Source organism: Neomonachus schauinslandi, chromosome 1 (assembly GCF_002201575.2).
Source record: "Neomonachus schauinslandi chromosome 1, ASM220157v2, whole genome shotgun sequence".
NCBI classification, from domain to species: Eukaryota; Metazoa; Chordata; class Mammalia; order Carnivora; family Phocidae; genus Neomonachus; species Neomonachus schauinslandi.
Genome location: NC_058403.1, coordinates 2,083,187 through 2,109,201, shown reverse-complemented (window position 1 = coordinate 2,109,201; position 26,015 = coordinate 2,083,187). Strand labels below are relative to the sequence as shown.

At 58.3% G+C, this 26,015-nt stretch overlaps 1 protein-coding gene across 1 annotated transcript; it reads right to left on the bottom strand.

The window, feature by feature from the left end:
• Positions 1–17,804: 17,804 nt before the first annotated feature.
• Positions 17,805–25,646, bottom strand: ICOSLG (inducible T cell costimulator ligand). The gene is made up of 6 exons (XM_021679191.1): positions 25,613–25,646; positions 24,307–24,666; positions 23,446–23,739; positions 21,253–21,421; positions 20,439–20,473; positions 17,805–19,513 (listed from the first exon to the last, which is right to left on the bottom strand). Exons 1-6 carry the CDS (start codon positions 25,644–25,646, stop codon positions 19,503–19,505), a joined length of 903 nt encoding a protein of 300 aa, XP_021534866.1. The 3' UTR covers positions 17,805–19,502.
• Between the last annotated feature and the right edge of the window lie 369 nt (positions 25,647–26,015).

Here is a 26,015-nt window from a genome sequence, read left to right as displayed (position 1 = left end):
AGAGGCGGCGGGAGAGGCCACAGGGACAGGCTCTGGAAATGGATCCTCTCCCGCCCCTGCTCAAGGAGCCCTGCGCCGCTGACACATGTGTGTTAGCCCACGGAGGCTGACTGTGGACTGGCCTCCAGGACTGTCGGTAACAGTGTGCGCTGTTGTAAGCTTCTACGTCATGTGGACTGCTTACAGCGGTGTAGGAAATGAATACCCTACCGTGATCAAATTTCCATCGAACTCGCTGAAGCAGCATGAGAACGGCGACTTTTGGGTGGTGGTTATCAAAACTCACCTAAGGGGCGCCTGGGTGGCTCAGGTCGGTTTTGGCTCAGGTCGTGATCTCAGGGTCCTGAGATCGAGCCCCTCCTTGGGCTCCACGCTCAGCAGGGAGTCTGCTGGAGATTCTCTCCCTCCGGCCCTCCCCCTCTCTCTCTCTCTGTGTGTCTCTAATAAATAAATAAATCTTAAAAAAGAAAAAAACCTCACATAAGACCACACCGAAGACAAGCCAAAGGAGAACAAGAAGTAACGAAGCAGTTTCCTTACGAACAGCTACACATATGTCTTAACAAACAAAGTGGCCTCGAGCCAGGACCTTGACACTGATATTTATTTTGCCACTTAAAAGAGCAGGATGACCTTCCTGTTAGTTGCATTACTGGGGACGTTTCAACACTGTGTTCTTGCCAGCAGTGTAAGTGTGTCCATCTAGGCCCTGGCGGCCCCGAACAACGGGCTCCAGCTAGCCAGCTTCGGGGGGGCAGGTTGGCCACTCCAGGACAAGACACAGGCAGCTGGGAAGGCGTTTGCACAGGCGGGGGCGGGGAGCGCAGAAGGCGAGGCCCCACTTTCCCTCCCAGCTGCCCCCACATCGCGGGAGCTCAGGGAGTCCCCAGGAAATGAAACCACCAGGATGCAGGGTGCTTAGCAGCCCTGTCCAGACAAGGAGAAGCTGTGGAGGGCCCTGGACACCCCCAAGGAGCACTCAGATCTGCAGCATCTCACTCGCTCTCAATGTCAAAGGTGCACCCCATGAGGCCAGCGCCCCGCTCCCAGCTGGGATCAATTAAGCAGCACCAAGCGCTGAGGCTGGTTATGGGATGGAGTGAGGGAAACCAGAGTCCCACTTCTTAAATTCTAGAATGTGAAATTCCCTTGGAATGCTGTTCTTTGTGGTGAGAGTGGGTTTAATTGTTAACATTCCTGCTGCCTCTCATAAGAAAACAAAATTAATCCACGATGACCCAGAAAACAAAAATGAAAACCTTGCATTGACTCTTGAGAAAGGAAGCGTTTTCAGACCAGGTTTTGCATGATGCCCTTTAGAACGCTTCCAGGAGAGAGCCTGGCCCTCCTGGCAAGACGCCGGAGCAGTGTTGATGAGAGGCCAGTTTCCCCCCAGCCACAACACCGGCTGCCTGGGAACCTGGAGACCCTCAGCCTTGTTGGGGGCTTCCATTTATTTATTTTTAATTCAGTCTAATGGTGATCATCCAGCTATCTTTTATTCTTTTCTATGAAACGTCTCTGCCAAGAAGAATCCACGGACCAATGTTATATGGACCCGATTCTCTTACTGGCCAAATAGAAATAAAGCTTTGCTGGGTGCTCATGTACTCCTGATCAATTCACTGGAGAAGCAGCATGAAACATCCCATTTCAGTCTGAGATACTCGAAGTCATTTTTCTCATGGTGTGGTTTTTTAATTTTTATTTTTCCCCAGCTTTATTGAGACAGAATCGATGTATAGCATTTTGTACGTTTGAGGGGCACAGGGTGTTGATTTGATACACTTACTGTAAAATGATGCACACCGTCCTATTAGCTGACACCTTCACGAGCGCTCACGTGATTACTGCTTCTTTTTGTGGTGAGAACGTTTAAGAGCGGATCTCTTAGCAACTTTCATGTGTATAATACAGTATTATTAACCATCATCATCATGCTGTACATTAGATCCCAGAACTTACTCATTTTATAACTGGAAGTTTGTACCCTTTGGCAACATCTGCCCGCCCGTTTCCCCCCCCCCACTCCCCCCAGCCCCTGGTAATCACCTTTCAACTCTTGATGGTCATTTTATAAAAAACTGGGGCAAGACAAAATTTCCCTTAAAGAATCAAAAGAGCAAAATTTCTAAAAATAGATACAAGAAAGATCCAACTTCTGGGTTGAAATTTTAGAACCAGCATTTCCATTAATAACAAGGGGTCTGGTCTAAAAATGTACCAAGCATACCTGAATTCCACGCAGAAGCTGAGCTCTGGTTATATAAAGTGTGACTGGTAGAAAATGTTTTAGGCTTTCTGTGGGATCTGAGCACTTGCTAGGTGGGCTTCTCCTGTGCATTAGGTATAAACATGTAATTACTACTTCCAGCTACTTAGAACGTTGCCATCGTACAACGCTGATTCAGAATTTCAAGCCCATTGTTTATGTACACTTAAACTTTTGCATTTGATAATAACAAGTTCGTGAGTATCAATCCTATAACATTAGGTTTCCACCAAGGGCGATTGGCAGGGAACACGTGGTGGTACCTGAAGACACACCTGCTGTTGGCACCTAGAGGGTCGAGGCCAGGGATGCTGCCCACCATCCTACAATGCACAGGATGGCTCCACCACAGAGCATGTCAATAGTATTGAGGGTGAAATCTGTGTTGGAAAGAGGATGGATAGTCAGGAACTCTGCCAGTGGTCCATTAAGGTGCCCCTGGGATGGGTTGCGGGGCTTCCAGGGGACTGGAGGAGGTGTGTGCTTTCTGTAGACACACTTTTATGAGTGCTTCAGGACGTCACCCACAGCCACAATAGAGAGCCTGCCACTTGGGTGATACCATTTTTAGAACTTACTTATTGGGGGCGCCTGGGTGGCTCAGATGGTTAAGCGACTGCCTTCGGCTCAGGTCATGATCCCAGGGTCCTGGGATCGAGCCCCGCATCGGGCTTCCTGCTCGGCGGGAAGCCTGCTTCTCCCTCTGACCCTCTCCCCTCTCATGCTGTTTCTCTCTCGCTCGCTCTCTAAAAAATAAATAAAATCTTTAAAAAAAAAAAAAAAGAACTTACTTATTGGTCTTTTGCTAGGAATAATTAGATTTTAGCTCTTTTACACCCTCATTTCTCCTCTTCATTCTCTCAATATCATGATTCATAATCAACTGTATTTGTTATGTTGATTGAAAAAATAAATACTGCTTATAGCAAAGGCCAAGAGTACATTATGATTATATTTCTTTTTGATACTGCCTTATGTTTTTCCTGGTCTTTCTACATGCTTTTTTTTCTCTTACACTCCCCTCTTCCTCCCAACCTCTCACTCTCTCTCTGGGAGCTCATAACAACACCTCCTCACAGGTGCCCTTCAGCCCCTGCATATCAATTTGTGCAAATAGATGCTCCATGATACAACTACCTTCCTCCCACTGAGGCCTGGTGGGGTGACCCTGATGAAGCAGGGGGCTCTTTCCTGCTTATTATGTGTACCCTGCTTCCTCTCACAGAATCCTGCAAAGTGAGGGGCTTCCGTGAAGAAGAGAGGGAATCAGATGGAAGTCACCTAGGTCAGAGACTGTCTGTCTGATTGTCCTGTCTGCCTCTTGATTTCCTGGCGCCAAGCATGGAGTAGGCACTTGGTATAGGCTTGCAGTGGGATGACTAGAGCAATTAATTGCTCAATGAGGCAAGTATTGCCTGGAGGGGCTACGGGTTAGGGCTGGGTGGAGACCCTGCCGTGTGGGGCTTTGCTTGTTTGCTTTCCTGGGAGCCATGGACATGGAGGGACTCGATCCCATTAATTGAGGTCAGAGTGCAAACTTGGAATGTGCTTCTCTGGAAAATAAATCCCAGTGGCCCCAATCTTTGGGGCTTTCTGAGTTTCCTGTGTTTGGGGAAGAGAAACGTGCATTGGTCTCCTAAAAATCCCTAGAATTTCCTCAGAGATTCCAGTCTACTTCTGTCCATGGTCACTAGGGATACCGTCCAGCACAGATGACACTGACTAGGTTTCTGTCAGAGCCCCCAGACCCACCCTGACCACAGAAGAGTCCCTTGGCTGGTAGTATACTAGGATTACATTTCTTTTCTGATACTGCCATATGTTTTTCCTGGTCTTTCTACATACTTTTCTTTTCTTTTCTTTCCTTTTCTCTTACACTCCCCTCTTCCTCCCAACCTTTCCACTCTCTCCCTCGGAGCTCATAACAATACGTCTTCCCCGGTGCCCTTTGGCCCCTGCATATCAATTTGTGCAAATAGATGCTCCATGATACAAGTACCTTCCTCCAGTTGAGTGGGTCTCCAGGGATAAGGCCATGGCCCAGAGCACTGCCTGCTATGCCCCTGAGCTGTTGGCTTCAGGCTATACCTGACTCCTTCCAGTTGGCCCTACAGAGGCCTGGTGTCCCACCCCAGGAACCAGCACACACCTGAGTTAACAGCATAGAAGCCTATAGAAGGTGGGCTCTGGCCCTCAGCTCCCACGGAATGGAGAGTGCAGCAAGGCCAGGGGGAGTACCTCATACCTGGTTGTTGCACCACCGCCCACCCCACTGCCTCCCCAATTGCCTGCTCCACTCTACCCAACATTTCCCACCCAGCCTTGTTCCTTGTAAACACCCCTGCCTCCCCAGACCCTGCCAGCTCTTTATCCCCAGTGAGGAGGCAGAGGGGACCCAGACACCACTCAACGCAAGGCAAGCCCAGGAGGGGGTGTGTAGGGGGTGTTGCACTTGAGATGGACCTGGTGGGAGGAGGGGGAGGCAAGGAGGGAGCCTCTTCTCCCAGGCCAGAGGAGCAAAGGCTCATCCCTCATCCATCAACAGGTATTGCTTGCTGAGCACCTGGTGGTGGTGTTGGCGGCGACGGCTATAGGACAGATGCTGTTCTAGGTGCTGGGGACCTGGGATGGAGAAGATAGTCCCATGCAAATGCAGTACAGCATGGCCAGGACTCTGTGGGGGAGGGACGAGAGTGAGGGTGGTGGGGCCTCTCTGAGCAGAGACCAACTGGAGTGAGGAGATTGTGCTTACAGACGCCTGCGGAGGAGCACTTATGAGAGGGAACAGCAGATGCAAAGGCCCTGAGGCAGGCTGGCCCTCTGCAAGACGAAGGCACTGTGGGAGGGGAGGAGAGGGGAGCGGAGGGCAGAAGATTGGAGTTTTGTGGTGGTGGCTTGGGCTTTTGGGGTGGGAATGATGCTTGCCAGCTTGGGTGTTGAGGGGAGAGATGCAGGGAAGAGGAAGTGAAGGCTGGGAGAGAAAGGGATGCTCGGGTGGGTCTTTCCAAAAGTTCCGTCCATGCCACAATCCACGCTGAACACAGACTCCCAAATCCCAGGCTCTGACTCAGCCCCTGTGGGTTCTTCAGACAGTGACCCTGGGGCCCCATAGGCCCCGTGTCCACAACAGAGCGTACCAGGTCCCCAGGTCCTGTGTCTGCAGCCATAACAGTGACGTCTGTCATCCCAGGGGCCTGGAATCATTCTCTGGGAACTGAGCATAAGGGAGCTCGGAATGAGCAACAAAGATTCGGAGACGATGTCCTGTAGGAACAGTAACTCCTTCTGGGGTTTCTGATTCTAGCCTTTTGTTACCTGTGCGCACTTTCGCTTGCTGCAAATTATACATAACTGAGAGCAAAATGGGGACTTCCTGTTCCTAGACAGGGGTTCGAGCAGTGGCCCCAAAGAGATACGCCCACCTCCAGCCCCGGCCCCCACGAATGGAGATAGTGTTTGCAGATGTAATTAATTTAAGGATCTTGGGATAAGATCGCCCTGAATTAAGGTGGGCCCTAAAATCCAGCGACAGGTGTGTTTATAGGACAAGGGGAACCCAGAGGAAATGGACAGGTGGGGCAGAGACCTGAGCAGGCGCTGCATTCGCCAGACAAGGACTGGCACAGGAAGGCTGCTGCCATGACAGGACGCATGGCCCCGAGCGTGAGAGCACCAGTCCAGGCCGGTGGTTGGGAGGCTCCCCGCTGTGGCGCTTTGTTCCCGCGGCCCCAGCAAACCCCGCCGGAGAGCCACCCGCTGGTGAATGCCTATCTCCCTTCCCTGCTCCACCTGAATTCCTGCCTTCTCGCTTCCGCTCTGAGCCCCCTGGAGCAGCTCCCTGGGTCCTTCACTAAAATCAGTTATGTAAAATCTCTAACACGCGTTCGTTTTATATCGGCAGGAGACAGGACTTTACCTCGTGGTGAAGACTATCTTGTAATATGTGTGATGTCTGGATTGTGAAATAGAAACTTCTGGATATAAAATCAGTCTCTTGGGCGCCTGGGTGGCTCAGTCATTAAGCGTCTGCCTTCGGCTCAGGTCATGATCCCAGCGTCCTGGGATCGAGTCCCGCATCGGGCTCCCTGCTCCTTGGAGCCTGCTTCTCCCTCTGCCTCTCTCTCTCTCTCTCTCTGTCTCTCATGAATAAATAAATAAAATCTTTAAAAAAAAAAAATAAAAAATATAAAATCAGTCTCTTGGCTGCCGATCCAAGCACCTGCGCCAACCACTTACTCATGATTTAAGAAAATAAGTAAGTCAAAGTGCTCCTGGGAGAGACGGCTTTAATCCCGCGAGGCACAACCAGCTCTGAAACCGGGAGGAAATGAGTCCCGAGAGCCGGCCCGTTCAGGTCTGGTGAGGCCCCCGGATCTGCGGCTCCCCCGGAGGAGACACACACCGGGGCCTCAGGAAACGGCCGGGTCGGGCAGTCAGGGTGCCGTCTGGGGGGCCGGGGCTGGCTCTCCTACGGCGGCAGCGCACCAGTGAGGTCAGGGGACGGGGCACCCCCAACACCAGGGCAATGTGGGGGGGCCTGTGGGTGGCAACGTAGGGAAGTCGCAGCTGGGGCCCCGGCCGTGACCCCGTGAACGAGGCCCACGGCACCTGGTGAGCCCAGCCCCTCTGCAGGTGGCTGCGGGCCCCGCCGGCTGCAGCCGGCGCTCAGACGGCCCCCGGGCGGCCCCTCTGTGGCCTGCAGCTCATGGGCTCCTGCCCCTCCTCGCAGCCTGCTGCCTGCTCCCCGGCTGTTGCCAATGGCAAAGGCAGTCCCAGTGATGCCAGTGATGCTGGGGGGTGCGGCGGGCTGGGCCTCACGCCCCGTCGGTGAGCTCGCGCCCAGCTGCAGGGCCGCCCGCGCCACACCCACGACCCGCGAGGGCCACTGGAGCGGGGGGGACCAGCGCACTCACCGCCCGCGCCCCCGGGACCCGCCCAAGCCCAGCACTGGCCACAGAGGGACAGGCCGGCGCCCACTCCAGCAGGTGGGCTCCGGGCCCGGCCCTGCCCCCCCGAATCTGTGCAGGGGTGGGTTCCGGGCCGCGGCCCTTTGCGGGCGGCTGCCCGAGCGTGGATGTGCCATCGCAGTGCTTTCTTTCCTCCCACGATGAACCACACACCTGCTTTTACTAGACTTTTTGGAGGGGTTTTCCGAAGTTAGACAGCAAATTCTGCTCCAGGCCCTGGGGGGCAGGGACGGGCCGAGGGGACGAAGAGCAAACGGGCGCGGCAGCCTGTGTGGCCGGGGCCTTCGCTCACTCACTCACTCGCTCACTCGCTCACTCGCTCACTCGCTCACTCGCTCACTCGCTCACTCGCTCACTCGCTCACCCAGGCACCCACCGGCGCGCTCAGCCGTGTGCGCGACCCCAGCGCTGTCACGGCCACCGGGAGGACGGCTGCCCGCTCCACACACAGCGTGACCAACGTCACCCCCAGCCTCGCCCGACTGGGTACCTCGGACCCTCCGGGCAAGCGGCTGGGACAGTCCTCATCAGGGCTGTAGCTGGGTCTACATGCGACTCCTCCAAGCTCAGCGAAGTCTGGAGACTTTCTGGGTTGCCCCTGCTGGGGCGGGGGCCACTGGCAAGTCGTGGCTAGGGGACAGGATGCCGCTCTGCTCCCCACAGGGCCCAGGACAGAGGGACGTGGCCCCAGAGTCCATGGCGCCTGGGGAGAAACCTGCTCTGGATGGAGCTTGCACTTCATTCCTTGGGCTGTGTTTGGCTCATTGACGTCACGGTGCCCCCTGCCCTCTCTGTGACCAATCCTGTCCAGCACGTCACCCCCGAACCCACTGTGCTCTTGTCAGCCCCAGGTGCATGGGCCCGCTGTCCATGTCTGCGTCCTTCCTCCTCCCCTGGAGAAGCTGTACTCCCTCCCAAGACACAACGGTGTCAGAATGAGCCACAGAGGGTTGCGGTGCTGAAACCCCACTCCTCACAGCACCCCAGAGCCCATGGAGAACACCAGGCCCGGGTGACCCACCGGGGTCTTCTGCCTCCTGCAGAGGGGATGGGACCCTGTCATACTGTCACCATTGGGACCGTGGGGGAGGCTTTGTGCGGGAGATGGGGACTCAAAGGGGGGCCCTGAGGCATGTGTGAGCGGGGTGGGTGCAGGACAGGAGGAGAGGCAGGGCAAGTGAGGGGACACCGTGGTGAGGACAAGGCCTCTTGGAAGGCCAGGGACGGCCTGAGCCCGTGGGGGAAGTGAAGGGGGCAGGGGGCACAGACCCACCCTGCAGACCTGAGGCCGTCTTGTCTGGCTGGTCATTGAGCCCTGTGAGTTGGGTTGGGGTTGCTAACACAGCCATGAGGCTGGTCCAGGGAGGCAGGGATGGAGGCTCAACCTCAGGACGCCACCCCGGAGGATGTCCCCCTCATGGGTGTCCACCTGCCTGTCCCTCCCTTCCCTTCCTCCTGCTCACAGAGGGGCAAATTCCCTGGGTCCACAGGCAGAGTTGTTCTGAAGGGATTATCCTGGGCACGTCATTCTAAATCCTGATTTTTTGCATGTTTTCAGGTCAGAACATAACCACAGAACGTGGCCCCATGGGGGTCAGGACCACAGAGATGGGCCCCTTGGGAGGTCAAGACCACAGAGATGGGCCCTGGGGGCGGTCAGGACCACAGAGCAGGTTTCCAGCACTTGCATGTGGGCATCTAACAGGCCACCACTCTGAAAGCCAAGGGCACTGATGGGTCATTTCTAGGTCTTTCTGTGGCTGAACCACAGGGTGTTAGCTATGTCACGTAATGTCAGAAGTTGTCTGGGAACTGATTCTGGAAAAAGTTTCCCCAGGTTCCTGTCCGGCATGAGAGAGAGGCTCAGGCCTCCCTCCTTCCTCCACCCACCGAGGGAAGACGGACAGGTGCTCAGAGTCAGTGTCGGGGCCGTGTCCCCTACCCTTCTCTGCCAACAGCTGGGAGCCCCAGCTCATAGTGGGCAGGCCCTTGCAATGCGGGGAAGCTGAGACTCGGGCCTTTCCGGCAGCTGGTGGTGGTGGTGTCCAGAGAGCGAGGGCAGCTCTCAGCCTGCTCACCCAGGCAGCACCTTTCCGGACACGCATGCTGGGCCTTGTCCCACCCCCACCAGCGCCAGAGCACCCCGGGGGTCCGAAGCCCATGCACACAGGTCACGCTGTGCGAACCACACGCAACGTCAGGCGCTCGTGACACGCCCAGCCCGGGGCCCTGATGACCCGGGCCCCGGGGGCGGGAAGAGCCCTCCCAGGTCAGTGGGCTGAGGATTCGGGCAAAACAACCCACCACGGGCACGGGGAGAGGAGAGAGAACAGGAGCTTTTATTGTCTCAGTGGGGGAACATCTTTCTCCACGTACTGTGTGTCCTAACTCTTCAGAATAAGCCCACCAACTCCGAGATGAGCCTAGCCATCCTCTGTCCGGGGGAGAGGGTCTGTGGGGCCCTGAGTCCCTGCTCGCCTCTGGGCGAGCCCAGCCCCCGCGGGCAAGCGCCCCTCCTCCACTGGCCTCCCTCACCCCTGTGGTAGCGGCGTTCCTCGTTTCTCCCCAGCGTCTCCGTCAGCAGGTGCTGGCTTGGGTCCACCCCTGGGAGGGGGCTGGTGGCTGAGCATGTGTCATGTCTCCAGCAGGTCACTGCCCCTCACTGCCCAGAATGAATGCAGGGGTACAGGGGGTACATCTGCATACACAACACCTCCTCAGAACCCTCTAAAGAACACAAAGAAGTGTCCCCCTTCTGCCCTGTCATCCTCTTTATTTTCTTCCAGAGCCCTGATCACCCTGACATTCTCTTGTTCACCTGATCTCTCTGTAGCACACCCACATCCCCATTGCCTAGAAGAGTTCCTGCCCTGACTCAGCACTCAGTGAACATTTGAACCCTCCGGGGTGGGGGGGGCAGGGTGAATGACAAGTTAGTAAATGCTGAATGGATGGATGAATGGATGCTGGGTGGGTGGGTGGGCAGATGGATGGGCGGATGGATGGATGCTGGATGGATGGAGGGTTGGATGGATGCATGACCAGAAAGCCACCACATGTGCTGCCCCAAGACTGATATAACAAGACAGTTTCCTGAGAAGAAAAAGTACTTGGATCTTGGACTTACAGAGACAAAGGGGGCCTCAGCTGAAAGTGTTAAAAATAGAGGCCGTTAAAAACATTTTTAACCAACTGATGGAAATTCCCCTTATCAAAAGGAGCTACTGTAAATCAAGCCACAAAAGTGATGTGTCCTGGAGCTGAGGACTATTTCTTGAGCAAACAATGCAATCTCTGGGGGTTTCCCTGGGGTAAGGCTTAAGAGACTACTGCTGCAGATGACCAACAGTCCATTGGGTTGGGGAGTGGTCCTGTGGAAAGCAGCCATCCAACATTAAAAAAAAAAAAAAGACACGATTCATTCCTGGGTTTTGCAAATAAACTATGGGGCCCATGCAGAGTGTCTTATTTAGAGAAAATGCCCTGGGCTGATTTGTGCCAACGGTTCTTTAGATAAACAGCATTTCACCAGCTAGGACATTTGGACAGGAAACACAAAGATCGAGATGAATAATTTGGGGAGGGTTCTGGGCTCAGAGACCAGGGAGCAGTGTGTGGTGGCAAAGTGGCTTTCCGAGATGGAGTCCAGCCCAACCCCGGCCCTGCCACGCAAGCCGGTTTCTGCCGCAGAAGGCTGCATGCTACCAGCCCCTTCCCAACTGGATGCAAGGTTTCTGAACACCTAACCACTGTCCCCATGGCCTGGGGTCTGCAGGGCCAGAACGGGCACCACGCGGCAGGGGGCCGTGCTGGCGGGTCCAAGTGCGTGCAGTCCCCTGTGGGTGAGCGCTGCCTTAGGCTGTCGCCTGGGGTGCCTTGCTGGAATTGGGCCGCACTCAGGGACTGCCTTGGGTCCCAGCCTCCTGGGGCCTGGTCTTCGTTCCGTAAAATCAGGAGGTGGGACTTCCTTTGGCTGTAGCTGTCATGAGCGCCCCAATGCCCAGAGCCAGGCTGGGTTGGCTCCTGGAACATTCACTTGGGGAGCTTTAACAACCGGATGCCTGGGGCCCGCTCCAGACCCTGGGACATAATTGGCCTGGTATGGTATGGGACTCGGTTAAAAGCTCTCAGGAAGTCCTCATGTGACCCCAGGGGGTGTGTACCAACAGTGGACCCCCCGGGGTGGGGGGTACATCCAGGAGCTCAGCTGATGCAGCGGGGACTCCAGCACAGTGGAAAGAGGCCATAATATGGAATTGGAAGATTCTGCCGTTAGCAGTGTGCTGGGTGGGTGATTTCACTCAGCGTCCTTGCTGCTGGGAAGGGGCATTTTTGCTTGTCCTGCCTGCACGACAGTGTTATTATGAAGATCCGCTGAGCTGTGACTTCTAACAATGTGCCATGCAAATGCTCACCATTCATGGTGCGGCTGTATGGGAAGATGCATGGGGCGAAAGGCAAGAGGCTTGTTTTCAAGTCCGGGGGCGTCAGCGCCCACCAGTGACACAGGCCCGCGAGCCACAGAGCGTGACCGCTCAGCCCCGTGGGTAGGCACCTACAGAGCGGTCCCGCCCGGAGCAGGGTCTGGGACAGGGAAGGCACAGCCTGACCTCTCTGGAGGGAGCTGGGCGCGATGCCTGTCCTCTCTCTCCCTCCGTCTGCCCCTCCACCAGCAGCACCCAACGAACCCGACGGAGTGGTCCTGAGGCCCCTGAGTTTGGGCACAACCTCTTAGATGTTCTTGTCCGAACGAACAAGCCCAGTCTCTTGCATGGAGTAAGATCGGGGGTGGGCGTGACGGTCTAGAGGAGTGAATCCAGCTGTTCGGGGATCTTTTGTTTTTTCAGAAAAATATTGCAGGCGTGGTGGAATTTGATGCAAACCATTTAAAAGTTCGTTTGTGTATTTATCTAATCATATCCCTTCGGTCGCCCGCAGTTTCTGGTCGAAACTTTGCCCTACGTAGCGGCTTCGCCTCCGCACAGGGCTCTCTGGCCTACCCGCTGTGGGGCTCATGTCTCCGAGTGATGCCAGGAATCTCACCCGCTGATGTCCCCTGGGCTCAGGCAGACCCTGCGGTCTGGGGGGGACTGACCCTGGGGGTGGCCCTGGACAGGCCCCTTTGGCACCCTGGGCTGCCCCAGGCGCACTTCCGCAGGGGGTCCGGGAGGAAGGTGGGTCCCCCTCACCGGACATTATTGCCCTCACCTTCTGACGGGACCCCTGCAGCCTCTCTGGGAAGCTCCGGAAGCGCGGTCTAGAGGCCGCTGGAACAGAGGCCCCTCACCGCCTGCCCTCTGCACGGAGGGGCTGAGTCGCTGGGTAGGGTGCTCGGCAGCGTGGACGGGACTGGCTGGCACCCCATCCTCGGCTCTGGCTCCCAGCTGTGGCTGCCCCGCTGCCCTCCTGCTCCACGGGAACCCTGTTTTGGAAGGGATGCCAGGGCTGGCTTTGGGAAATCCTACATGTTCAAGGGGGCCCTTTCCGAATTGGCTTCTTAGGCCGTGAAGTGATGCTTCCTCTTTCAGGCCCAAAAAGCAGACAGGAAGTTCAGGGAGGTAATTTTAACTAAAAGTCTGTTGCTCTCTCCTCTACCCGGGTTGGGTTTTATTGCGATTTTTCCCTGTGGCTGTTCGGCGACCTTCATCAAGGGCGCTTCCGGCCCACTCGGAACATGCCCACTGGTTCAAGGCCCGCGTTGTGCCCCGGCTGCTCGGGGCGGCGCTCCCCGAAGCCCAGCACCCCGGCTTAGAAGCCCAGAGGCTGGCACTCACACCGGCCCGCCGCCCCCAGGAAGGGCTCCAGGCCAGGACGCCAGCTCCGTGGAGGACCCCCTCACTAATTCCCGATCTCGTGCCGTGATTCTTCACGATGAAAACAATCCAGGACAATCCCTTCCTCCGGGCAGGCCAGGTCCCCCTGGGACCTTGGGTCTCCCCCTGAGCATAGGTCTCCCCCTGATCGTGGGTCCCTCTGACCGTGGGTCCCCCTGACTTCAGGTGCCCCTGACTGTGAGGTCTCTGCCCATAGGTCCCCCTCTTACTTTTGTCACCCTGACCATGGGTCCCCCTCGGACCATGGGTCCCCCCAGAATGTGAGTCCCTTCTGACCGTGGGTACCCCCTGACCAGGGATTCCCCTTCTGACTGGGTCCCCCCTAATGTCGGTCCCCCTCTGACTGTGAGTCCCTCTGGAATGTGGGTCCCCCTCTGACTGTGGGTCCACCTGACCGTGGGTCCCCCTCTGACCATGGGTTCCCCTCTGACCATGGGTCCTCTGACTGTGAGTCCCCCTTGACCATGGTTCCCTCTCTGACTGTGGGTCCCCCTCTGACCGTGGGTTCCCCTGACATGGGTCCCCCTCTGACTGTGGGTACCCCCTGACTGCAGAACCCCTCTGATCATGAATTCCCCTCTGATTGTGGGTCTCCGGTCTGCAAGTAGCCTTTCCCAGACCCGGGCCCTCAAGGTGCCCTTTATTGTTGTATGTTACTACTGGCCTTTGCTTGATGCTTTATTTTATTATAGAGGGAAGATGCTTCCTGAGTTTGTTCCACCATTAAGTAATATTTTATAAGCAACGGTCCCAAGTGGGTGGGAGTTCCTCTCTTTCGAAGCTCACAGTGCAGGTCTCCCCTTGTCGGTGTCTGGTCCCCGGCACGGGGCCCAGCCAGCCCGGCGCCTCCACCATCTCATTCCCACCTGGCCCCAGAGGGGACAAGCCAAAGTTAGATGGTGACATGAGCTCTCTTCCTTCCCAAACAGGTCTGCTTAGACTCTCAGGAAGTGATTTTCTTTTTCAAATTGGAGGTTTTGTTGGAAGATGAACAGAGAACCCAATCAGTTAAAACACCAGGACAGGCCCAGGATCTTGACTGCACACACGGGGTAAATGGGAAACTTGGCCGAAAGCCTGAGACGCTGACCCCCTTTGTGCAAACAGCCCTAGCCTGTCCGTGGCCGAGGGCAGCGCCCCAAGTCGGCGGCGAGCTCGGGGGGCCAGACTCCCAGGCAGCACCTCCGCCCGGTGCGCACAACAGCCCTCGCACCCGACACACGTCGAGGGAGGAGGCAGCTGCGGAGTCCACGGGAGGCACAGTCTTAGGGGACGAGCAGCTGTAGCTTCCAAGTCTGGACACACCAGGCCTTCAATGCATTGTTCGTGGTCAGGCCGGTTCCCGGAGACGAGTGACGGGGCCGTGGCTCTGCGCCAACCGCTGGGCCTCGCTGGCTGTCGCCGGCCGCTAAGACAGAGAAATCCGTTCCATTCAAGGCTCTACAGTTTATTCCCCACCCTTGATGTTTAGGAGTGATTTCTTTTAAGTAGCTCTTCTGCCCCTTGAAAACTACAGTGCGGCTCTGACCCTTCTTGCCTTGGGAGTCTGTAGTGAAATCGAATCAGCGACTTTTCTACCTGGGCCGAAGTTGGCCACCGACCTCCTTTGGGCTCCGTGGATCACTGCTCTTTGTCAGTGGGCCCGGGCCTTGCAGGGATGGGGCCACGGAGGACAGTCTGACCTCTGCGGTGAAACAGGATTTGCTAGATCTCCGTCCTCCGGAGCCTGGCGATGCCTGAGCCTGACAACTGTCGCTCCCAGGCCCCTCTCCGGCAGCCTCGGCCACGAGCCGTATCTTCCCTGTCACACCTCTGGGGTTGGCCACTTCTCTTTCTAAGGATTCCCAGACCAGCCTTGTCCTGCACCCACGACTTCCTCCAGCCTCAGCCCAGCCCGCATCCAGCCTCCTGGAGAATGAAGACTCGGTTTCACTGCAGGGAGGCCAAGATCTATGAGCTCGTCCTTGAATGGCGCTGCCCGTGCACGGAGGGGGACAGGCCCTCAGGCAGGCCCAGAGGAAGGCGGGGGCCTGGGCTGCCTGGGCTGCCCCTTCCCCAGTCAGCCCCTCCCACAGGCTCTGATGCAGACTGCAGCCGGACCCACTTCACCACCGGCGGAGACTGGCTGAGAGTGGGCCCTCGGGAAGGGGGCTGCGGTTCCAGGGCCAGGGCCGGTGCAGTGGGACTCGTGGGCCGGCAGGGCAGGACCTTGGCCGGCGCAGGGTCGGGGCCGGGACTCACCTGCAGGGCTTGGCCCGTGGGAGGCACTCCTTGGATGGTGTGAATATGGGCTGTGTCCATGCAGGCCATCACGGGGGCCAAGGCCCGGGGGGGGGGGGCTCTGTGCCACTGGCGTGCCCCGCACGTGTGTCTGGGCCCCACGCCGGCCCCTTCCTCCCTCTCCTCACCCTCTCCCCAGCCCCTCCCTGCCTTCTCCCTCTTCCTCTCCTCCTCTTGGTACTGGAGAGGGTCGAACGGTGTCCCCCTACCCCCTAAATCTTAGTTAAGATGAGGTCGGCCTGGGTCAGGGTGGGCCCTAAATCCAGCGGCTGGTGTGCTCTGGACGAGGGGGAGACAGACACAGGGAGAAGCAGAGAAGGGGTGCGGCTTACGCAGGATGGCCTCGAGCCCCTGGCCGCTGGAGGAGGCACGGAAGGGTCCTCCCTGTGAGCCCTCGCAGGACCCGGCCTGCCGAGACCTTGTTCTTGGACTCCGGCCTCCAGACCGGGAAAGAAGAAATCTCTAAGCCACCAGGACCCTCCCGGAGCTCACAGCCTTCACCTGGCCCTCACCACCCGGGGCTCCCGGGGGCCCAGGCCCAGCTCTTCTCTCGGGCTGTATTTTGCCGAATTCTGGTGTTCGCTCCTGTTACCTCTTGGTCACTCTCTGGACTCAAGGAGAACGTGATGAGGGGGGAACTCAGCCTGGATCTGAAGCAGGCATCTTCGCTGTCCCTTTGTCCCCCCCATGGTCCGTTCAGGGTGACATTTTGAACCACACGTGACATTGGCACTCCCTGAGACACTGTGCCCTCTGGGCCCTCAGCGTGCAGATCCCCAGGGCAGTCGGGTGACCACTCCCCCTCACAGCCTGGGAGCCACCGCGGATGTGACAGGTGCCTTCCCCCTTCCTGGTGGCCTGCTCACAGCAGCCCTGGCACCTGGCACCGTGCAGGGACTCAGAGAGATGAATCACACTCTCCCAGGGGAACGGTGGAGCCCTGTGCTCAGGCCCAGACCCAGTGAGAGGGGGCTGGGGGAGGGAGGACGGTGGGGGAGGGGAGGACGGTGGGGGAGGGAGGTCGGCGGGGGAGCATGGACAGTGGGAGGGAGCAAGGATCCTGGACGGTTCTTGGCTTAGACACCCGTCGTCACTCCCCGAAGGCCCAGATCAAGGTCCGTAGGAGCCCCTGCTCCCAGTGGCCGACCCCGTCCTACCCGGAGCTGGCTGGCCAGGATCCCGCACAGCACCTGGGCATTCCAGCTTCCCTCTGTTTGTGCTGCGAGGGGCCCAAGGGTCCTTCCCAGAACCTCCCAACCAGGGACTGTGGCAGGAGGAGCCCCCTCCCCAGGCCTCCACTCCTGGCCCCTGGATTCTTGACATTAACGCCCCACGGGCCCTGGGAGGGTGGGAATGAGGAGGCCGGGGTGAAGGCGGGGGGCCGGGGCACCTGCGTCAGGGCTGGAGAAGCCTCGGGAGCAGCTGGGCAGGGGTTCCAGTGCTGCTGGGGTAGCAGAGTGCAGTCTGTCTCTAAGGACAGAATGATCTCGGATCCACTCAGCGTGGCTGCCTTGTTTCTGGAAAGCTGGGAACTGGGGGGTGGGGGGCAGGGACGGGATGAGGGGCTGGGGGACCTTCCGCACTGCCCAGAGCTCGCCTGCCGGCTCCGGCCCCAGCCTGAATGGCCATTCGAAAGCCGCAGCTGCCCTCCCCAGGAGGGGGTGCCGAACACACTGACCATCTGAGCAGCAGGGCCAGTGGGCAGCAGCTCCTTGCAGCACCCCCACCCTACAGTAGGGAGAAGCGTCGGCTCAGGCCACACAGGCAGCTGAGCCTTCCGTCCCCTGCCCTCCTGATGAGCCGCCCCGTGTGCTCGCCCGGCCTCCTCCTCCCCAGCGGTCTTACCGCACCTATTATGTGCAGGGTAGGTGGCTGTGGCGGGAGCCAGGGGCCCCCCGGGGACAGGATTCCCAAGGGCCTGCGCGTCTGGGTGGGTCCTCTGCCCCACAGCAAGGCTGGGTGCCCACCGGCCACGCACTGAGCACAGTGAGATGCTTCGAGACTCTGGATGGAGCCGGGCCAAGCAGGAAGGAGCCTGAGGGGGGACGTTCCCTGGCATGGACCCGTGAACCATGAATCCCCTGTCCTGAGCCACAGACAGCCGTGGGCCGGGAGCCCCCGTGCAGCAGGGGACAGGAAGCCCCACTCGCCCTGCCTCCCAGGAGCAGGTGACTGCGCAGGGCAGGGATTCTCGCTCTCGGACACCGACCCCCGGGGGCGGGGGGTACTTCTCTGTAGCAGGTTGTCCTGAGTGCCTCTACCCATTAAAGGCCAGTGGCAACTCCACGTGTGACAACCGAAAAATGCCAGCAGACCTTGCCCAGCGTCCCCTAGGGGACACAACCCCCGGGGCGAACACCGATGGGGCAGGGCCCTGGGCGAGCAGGAAGGACAAGCCTCGCAGGCGCCTGCCGCGCTGACCGAAACCACTAGACACAGACGCCACTTCCATCTTGTATTCTTGTAAATCGGGTTTCCAGAAGCAGACACGAGAACATTGGCCTCCGGCCTGCCCAAAGCACAGCATGAGGAGCGGACGGTGATGTCCAGGCTGAGGGGCGAAGGGTCACTGTACATCTTCCCAGACCCGAAGGAGCCGCAACGAGACCCCGGGGTCCTGCCTGGGTGGGCGCCCGGCGAGCAGGGTCTGCTGCAGGGGAGCTGCAGGAGGGCTCCGCACGCCCTTCCACACCCGGTGGTCACTTGTGCTTTTTGCTCCGGATGCCCGTGACCCCGTCCCTCTGTAGCGACACGTCCCTTCTAATGCTTCACGTGGTCTGATGCTCATGAGTCTCCCCACACTCATGTCACAGCCGTGTGAGGAGTTCTGGGCACAAAAATAGACAACGAACAATTTCTTATAACAGCTCCGCCCCTGAGCCTGGTCCCCGTGTTTGTCCCGGTCCGGGTCTGGGGCCTGCAGGCTTCTGACGCCCGCCCACCAGGGCTGAGTGATCACAGGCGGGACGACAGGCTGCGTTTCCCACGGGGTGCGCACACCCGCGTGACCTGGCAGCCTCCTTCACAGAACCTTCTGGAAACACAAGTGGCTAGATTCATTTGGGGCCACAACATGGAAACCTTCAGAGCTGTGGGCCGCATACCTCTGCTGTCCGTTGCTGGGCCCGGGGGGCTCCGAGGAGCCTGGTAAACAGTTCTGGGGGGGTTCTGGGGGGGGCAGGGGTGACAGGTGCAGAGGATGGGTGGAATTAGCGCCACATTCTGACCGGCTGCCGCTCTGCCGGGAGAACGCCTCCTCCATGCAGGTCATGGCGCCACTTTGAAGGCCCTCGATGGCCACCTGGCGAAGCCCGTGTCCACCGGAGACTCGAGCTCCCAATCCTGCCTGAGCGAGTTTCTGGGTTTCCCTGGAGGCCGCGGCTCCTGCCATGGTGGCCCCAGCAGCAGACTGTCTTCTTGAAAAATTCCACTGTCTTTTTAGGAGGGAAATCCAGCTTTTGACCAAAACAAACAAGGTCGGGCTTTCTTCCCAGTGAAGATCCCGGAGAAACACAAACTCCCAGGAGTCATTCAGGGATTTTGCAGTGTTGACCACTTCCTGCATCCTGGACACACGTGCAGACACACAGGTCCTACATCTTGGGGTGCAGGTGGGGTGGGAGTCCTGCACCTACGTGTCCCACAGACACCCTTGAGTGACCTTCACCCAGCAGGGTAGTCGCGGAAAAGCCCGCACCCTCTCTCTTCTTCCTAAATGAGACGACCTCCTCTGGTCTCAGAAAACCTCCATCTCTCCAAACCCCCCGCAGGTTTTGGATATTGAGAAGGGCCCCATGGGCTGCAGGGGGGCGGTGGGAGAGGGAGCCATCACGAAGCCCCAGAGCTGGGGAGCCTGCCCACATGGGGGGCATGTGTGTTCTGGAGCTGCTGACTCTCTCGAAAGGTCCTCATTCCAGGATTGGGGCAGCCCCTGGAACATTCTCCTTGGGGTCAGGCACAGTCCTGCGTGTCCTTCAGGCCGGAGAGGCCCCGTGTCCACGAAGCCCCCTTGTTAATGGTGCCGATGGGGGCAGATGGTCCCCCTTGGCCACCAGGCCTTGCCCGAGTCAATTCTCAAGCTGCTGTCCGCTGTCCCTCCTGGTGGCATCTCACAGAAGCCCTGTCCACCTCCCGGGCGGTGAGTTCCTGTCAAACGTAGTCTAAGAAAGAGAAAGAAGGTGGTGTCATGGAACACGGCACCTGCTTCCCTCCATGGGGGAGGCAGATGGCTGGCTTTTCTCGGGGCTCAGAATGGTGAAAACAAAGGGCTGAGAACTGAAAACCCACAAACGGTGCACTTCGTTTGACCCTAAAAACAGTCAGGCCCTAATGGTTTGGCAGGTTGCTGTTCTCAAGTTGTCTGAAACGGGCTTGTCTGGCCTCAGGAGCACATCCTGGGCCACAGGCCAGCCGCCAGGACCAGGCTCCCCGGGATCAACAGGTGGGCCCCTCGTGGGGGGGTGCTGCATTTCGTGCACAGCCCGGGCCCAACCTCCCGTGGGCGGCCACAGCGCCTGGATGGGCTGGCGGGGCTCAGAGCGGGCTGCTCACTTGCCTCAGGGGTCAAGTGCACGCCGGCCCGTTGCCCCTTGCAGCCCGAGGCCCCTGCATGTGGGAAATGCAGGCTGTGTGTGTGGATATGGTTCCCACATTGGGTAGGAATCACATCGACCTTGGCTCCCGGGACAGTGGGGGTGCTTGCCACGGGTAGCTGTTCTCTGACAAAGGACACAGTGTCTGGACTCACTTGAGCCCCCCCGTGGGGGTGGAGTGGGGAGGGTGGGCCTAGGGGAAAAGGGTGAAGTTCGGGGGATGTGCCTGGGGGTCATCATCCCAGGCTCTCTGCTTGCGTGTCTGGAAAATTCCGTAACCCAGCGTCAGCAAGGATTGATTACATGCCAAGGGGGCAAGCGGGAAGCGCCTTCCCGAGGGGTTCACCGTGTCTCTGAAAATGGAAACATCCATTCCCCTGGCCATCAAGTATAGCTCGTGCCAAAGGCAGACCCGAGAGAGCGCCCACCCAGCCGCCCACTGCCGTAGCCTGCATGTGCTCTCCACCGGCCCCTTCCCTCGCGGCCAACTCACCAGAGAATGCCTGCTCTGGCCTTGCAGCCTGGCACCTGTGGGAAGGAACCAGAAATGCTCAGGGTGGGCAGCACAGGGTGGGGGAGGGGCCACTCTAAACCTCCAGTGGCTCTGGGTGCCGGGCAGGGGTGAGCCCACAGGGGAGGGCCCCTCAGGCCACCCGGCTTTCCAGGAAGATGCTTTGTCAGAGCTAAGTTCAGGGCACTGTAAGAGGCTCTGGGCGCCTCCCCAGGGCCTGGCCGGATGGGCATGGGGCTGCAGGCCGTGGGGAGTCTTTCTGGGATGGCAAAATGGGCAACACGCTGGAGGCTCCCGGGGAGCACATGGAAACTTCCCTTAGGGAAGGGCTCCAGCTTGGAGCCAACCTGTTAATCCAGCAGTGGCCCGGGCCCCACCCTCCGGAAAGATCTGGAAGGTCCCCAGCTTTGTCACCTTTATCTCAGGGTATGCCCGCCGGCCTCTACCATCAGGCTGACCTGGTGAGACGTCCCTTACCCCCAAGGCCCTTCCTGGTTGACCCTTGGGGTGTGACCCTGTTCGTGTTCTGAGCTTTTCTGTGCATTCTGCTGCTTTGTTTTAGAGAGTCAACACCCAGACTTTCTCCATCTGTCCTTGAGTTTGGCCAGAATTCAGGACTGAAGGCAGCTCGGCTTCCATAGAAATCTACTCCATCCTGACCTCTAAATTCAGAAGCTGCCACCCCCACCCCAAGCTGGGAGACGGCCTTGCGCAGAGCCCACATCTTGAAAAAGGCATCTGGCTCACGCCAACCCCAGAAATGCTTAGCCCCGACCACCGGCACCTGATCTGATACCTGGCGTGGATCCCGTGGGGGCACCTGCTTCTGCACATGCTGCCGGCAGCCGCGGCCACCACCACGACCACGCCCAGCACGGCCAGGGCGCTCAGCACCGTCCCGTGGCCCTTCCTGTGGACGCCGGTGTGGCTCCCCGTGTTGCTGGGTTTGGTTGCCCTGGGCGTTTCTACAAGAGAGAGGAAAGGAACGCAAGACTTAATGGGTGCAGAGGAAGGGAAGGGCCTTCTGACAGAGCAAGAGGGGCTTCAGGGAGGCACTGAGGCCACAGCATTTCCCTGGCACTGTTTTGGGATATTTGAACCCGAGCCCGGTGGGGGGAGGGGAAGGGGCGCTCTCCCTCAGGGGAGCCTCCCCGTCTTCCCGGCGGCACCCCTGCCCGGGCCACCCGGAGCCCGGCCTCTGCAGCGCCCGCACCGGGCCGGGCGTGGCGGCAAGCACGCATTCCTCCTGGCTAACGCGATTTATTTTTCTCAGCTTTATTGCTGGCTTTAAAAAACCAAAAACCGAGATGAAATTCACATGACGTCAATGTTGCCATTTTGCAGTGACGTCCGTCCACAGCGTGGCATGGCCACCGTCATGATCTGGTTCCAGAGCCTTTCCTTCACTCCAAAGGGCCACCGGACCCCATCTGCCGCGCCTGCCCCCCCTCCCCCGGCCCCCAAGCGGCGACCGTCTGGCTCTGGATTTGCCTGTCCCGGGCATTTCATGTACGTGCAGCTGGAGAGTGAGGGCCTTTGCCACCTGGCGTCTCTCACTGCCCGTGACGTCCTCAAGGCCCCTCCACGTGGCAGTGTTTCGTTCCTTTTCGGGGCTGAGTAACATTGCACCACGTGGATGGATGTGTCAATCCGCTCATGATTTGGTTCGTGTGAATACTGCTGCTGTGAACGCTCATGTACCAGGATGTCTCATTTTCAGTTCTGCCAGGCCAGCGCCTGGGAGTGGAACGGCTGGGCCGTGCGGAAACTCTGCGATTACCGTTCCCCGCCGTGGCCGCAGCCCCTTGCACGAGGGGGCTAATCCCTCCTGTCTCAACGTCCTATTGCTTAGCCCCTTGGAACGTGGTTCTCACGGGCAGACTAGCCACGGCACCCCTGGGAAGCTTGTTACAAACGCCCCGGGTTTCTCCAAACCTGGAGAAACCATTCAGTGGCTCGGTGTTGAGCGTGCACTGGAGTCATCCTGAGAGAGGCTGAGAGGTGCTAATCCACTGGGTCTGGGCGTGAGGGGCTTGAACACGCCCCCCAGTTGTCCCACAGCACCACAACCAACAGCACCTAGGAGAACCTTCCGGTTCCCCTCCACCCACCGCCCGGACTGCTCTGCCGGGCAGAGCGCGGCTCAGAGGCCGTGGTCAGAGGCGGGCTGTCAGGTGCAGCCCTTGTCCTGGTCCGTCTGGGCTCAGAGACCGTGACCACTGAGTCACAAGGCTGTGCGCTGATTTCAGGAAGGAAGATAGCGGCCCTGCCGAAGTTCCTGGGGGTCACGGCCAGTTTCACGGCGTGTGACCCACGCAGGCCTGCAGGCCCACACTCGGAAGCCTTGTGCGTGGTGTCACGCTCTGCTGCTGCCATCTTGGATTCTTATAACTCCTGAACGAGGAGCCCCGCATTTCTCTCCAGTTTGCACGGGGCCCTGCAGGTTACTGGGGGGGTGTCCTGAGGGCATCACCACTGTCACGGACCCCACCTCCACCCGCTGGGAACCTGTCATCTCAACGTCATGACAGGGGCACGCAGACTGAAGAGCCCGCGGCCTCTATGAAGGAGCCACCTGCCTGCAGCCCTCCCGCGGGGAAGCCCCGAGCCAGCAGCAGGCCCGGTTCCGGCAGCTGGAACCCCGGGTGGGGGCTCTGGCCTTCTGAAGGGGCACAAGCTCAAAGACTGTGCAGGCGTGCCTTTAATCCTGATGCCATTGCTGCCTGGTTCTACACAACCTTCCATCCTCAGTCCCTCATCTGTAAAATGGGTCAGCAAAGCTGAGCCTGAGAATGAACATTAAGTCAAGGAATGTGCACTGAGCGCCCAGCCCTCTTCCTGCCCTTCAAGGGCTGCCTGTCACCGCCTCCCCCTTCCAACCAGCTTTCGGAAACCACCGCCAAGGCACCTTGCAGGGGCCTGTCCTCCGAGTCACTGCAGGCCCACAGTCTTGGGCTGGCCTCCTCTCGCAGACCCCGGAGGACCTTACCTGCCTGGCCGATGCCAGTCAGGTTTTGGTGCAGAAGGACATTCTCTATGCAGCAGCCGACATTCACACTGGGGGTCCGCCTGATCCGCAGGACGCTGACCACATCATATAGGCCCCGTGCATTCAAGAAGACCGTGCTGTTCTGCAGGCCCTCGGTCAGCACGCTGTTGTCCGTCTTGTTGATCCAGTACACATTTGGCTTTGGATAGCCATTCGTAGACGTGCACGTGAATGTGAGCTCCTCGTCCTCGTGAAGGCCGCTTGGGATGCTGACCATGGGCATGCTGTAGTTTGCTGCAGGAGAAGGGGATGGGTGGTGAGGGAGGCAGGTGCTGAAGGTCAGAACTGGAGGGGCACAGGGCATCAAGGCCAGGTTAGAGGGGAGGCAGCCCATCGTGCCCTTGACCCCGGTGGACTGTGGCCTGGGCAGCCCCCCACACCCTGTTCTGCCCATGAGTGGCCCCACTCCAGATGACACAGCCCGTCTCTGCTGAGCTGAGGTCCTTGGTCGACTTGAATTGTCTCCTAAATTCTGATCTCACTTAGTGCTTTATAGCACTCTCTCCTAATTTCATTCAGAACATCTAACTGGAGTTGAGTTGGAGAATTTAAGGAAAAGGCAGCAAGATTAGGAGTTCTTCCGTGAGACCAGATCAACTCAGGCTACAGAAAACTTCCTACCAGTTGGATGAGTTTTCAACCAGCTCAACCCCACCCCCAGTTAGACAGAAACCCACCAGGAGAGATTAGGAGGTTCTTAACGGAAGAAGCAGGTGAATGAGCCCGGGACTGCCTTGTTCATACGTGCTCTGGGCTGTAAGGCTGGGGTGGGATGGCTCCCGCCGGCTTCGGTGGTCTTACCTGCCACGTGCAACGTCACCACCACGTCCAAAATCTTTTTTAACTGCAAGGATTTCCTAAACACCAGGCAGCTGAACTTCTGTTCGTCTTGGGGGGTGATGTTGTAGAGATGCAGGGAGAAGTCTCCGTGCTTCATGCTCTCGGGCACGAGCCAGGCCCTGTCTCTGTAGCGGTTGTCCTCAAGGCCGGCCGAGCTATTCCCAGAGAGGTAGTACGTCACGGTCGTCGGGTGGCCCAAGATGCTGATTTGCCAATACACATAAAGGTCCTCTAAATCGAAAGTGTGTCCTTCGGGGAAAATGCAGCTGAGCTCGACGTCGCTGCCCACCAGCGCTCTGACTTCTTGCTCTTGGATATCTGCTGTGATTCGAAAAGTACAAAACTGATTTTCTGCAGTTGATTCCTTGCCTGCAAAGTTACTCTACTGGGGGCTGGCGGGGGAAGGAAGCTTTTTGGTCGCAAGACTCAAACACCACCTCTGACTCATTTCAGCAGAAACGTAACGTATTAATCAGATAGATGTAGGAATGCGGTAGCATGTTTCAAATTCAGACGTTTTTGGCAGGCACTGTATTGTCCGACACGGACTGCTACCCTTACACAAGAGGCTAACAGCGGGAGAAGTGGGGGGGACAGTGGACACCCAGGACCGCGCTGCACTATTTTGGCTACTTCTTGGGTATTTACAATTAATTCAAAATAAAAGTTTTTTGGGTTTTTTTTTGATTCGGATATTTACAAGAAACCAGTTTCTCAGCAACAGCATTCTAATGCCTCTCACACTACCTCAGGAAGGCTGACGCACTGTACCCAGAGCGGATTTACCGTCTGCAACCACAGGAACGCCTGCAGGGAAAGCGACGGTGTCCCCAGTCCGCCACCCTCGGGGCTGGAAGGCTCGGCGAGCCCTCGGCCTCAGCGGCAGTGCCGAATCCCCGTTCCTTGTTCTTCTGCAAGGTGGTGGCTTTGCAGGTTCCCCGGGGTGGACTGGGGCGAAGGGGTCAGGAGATACAGGGGGCCCCAGCTCATCGGGAAAGCAGAGGGACTGAAACACGTGGGACGAGCTGCCTTCTACCTCTGCGAAACACGAACTCAAATAAGAACTGTGGGGTCTGCACAAGCACTCCCCTTTGTGGCCTTCAACTGCTCGCTACCTGAGCCCCGGGACCCAGCTTTCTCTCAGGGGCCCCCAGAGAAGCAAGAAGGGCCGTGGTGAGGACCCTGCTGATGCCCGCATCCGCAGCCTCAGTGGTCAGCCCTGAAGGGCTGGAGTAAGAGGTGCCCCCCAGGAGCCCCCCGGACTTACTGGCTTGCAGGGCGCCAAGCAGCAGCAGGAACATCCCAGGACTGGAAAGAAACAACCAGAAAGGCAGGTGAGTTCCTGCTCCTTCCAAACCGGGCAGACTGCTCCTCGTGGGTGAGAGTGGTTGTGCCCACGGAGAAATGCGACCACATCCACAGCCTCAGCCCGGCGGGCGGTTCCCGAGGTGGGGGGACTCCTCAAGGGGGGTCAGGGCCAGCCCAGCGGCGCTGCCAGTCCTGAGCCACCAGCCAGCTCCCCGAAGCCGACAGTGTGATCAGGAGGGGTGGTGGGAGCCGCCCCCAAGGTCACAGCCTCCAACCCAGCACTGGCCTGGCCTTTGCTGCACACGGAGTCCAAGAAATTGTATGAAATCAGAAAAATACACTTTGAAGGTGTTTGTAGTCAG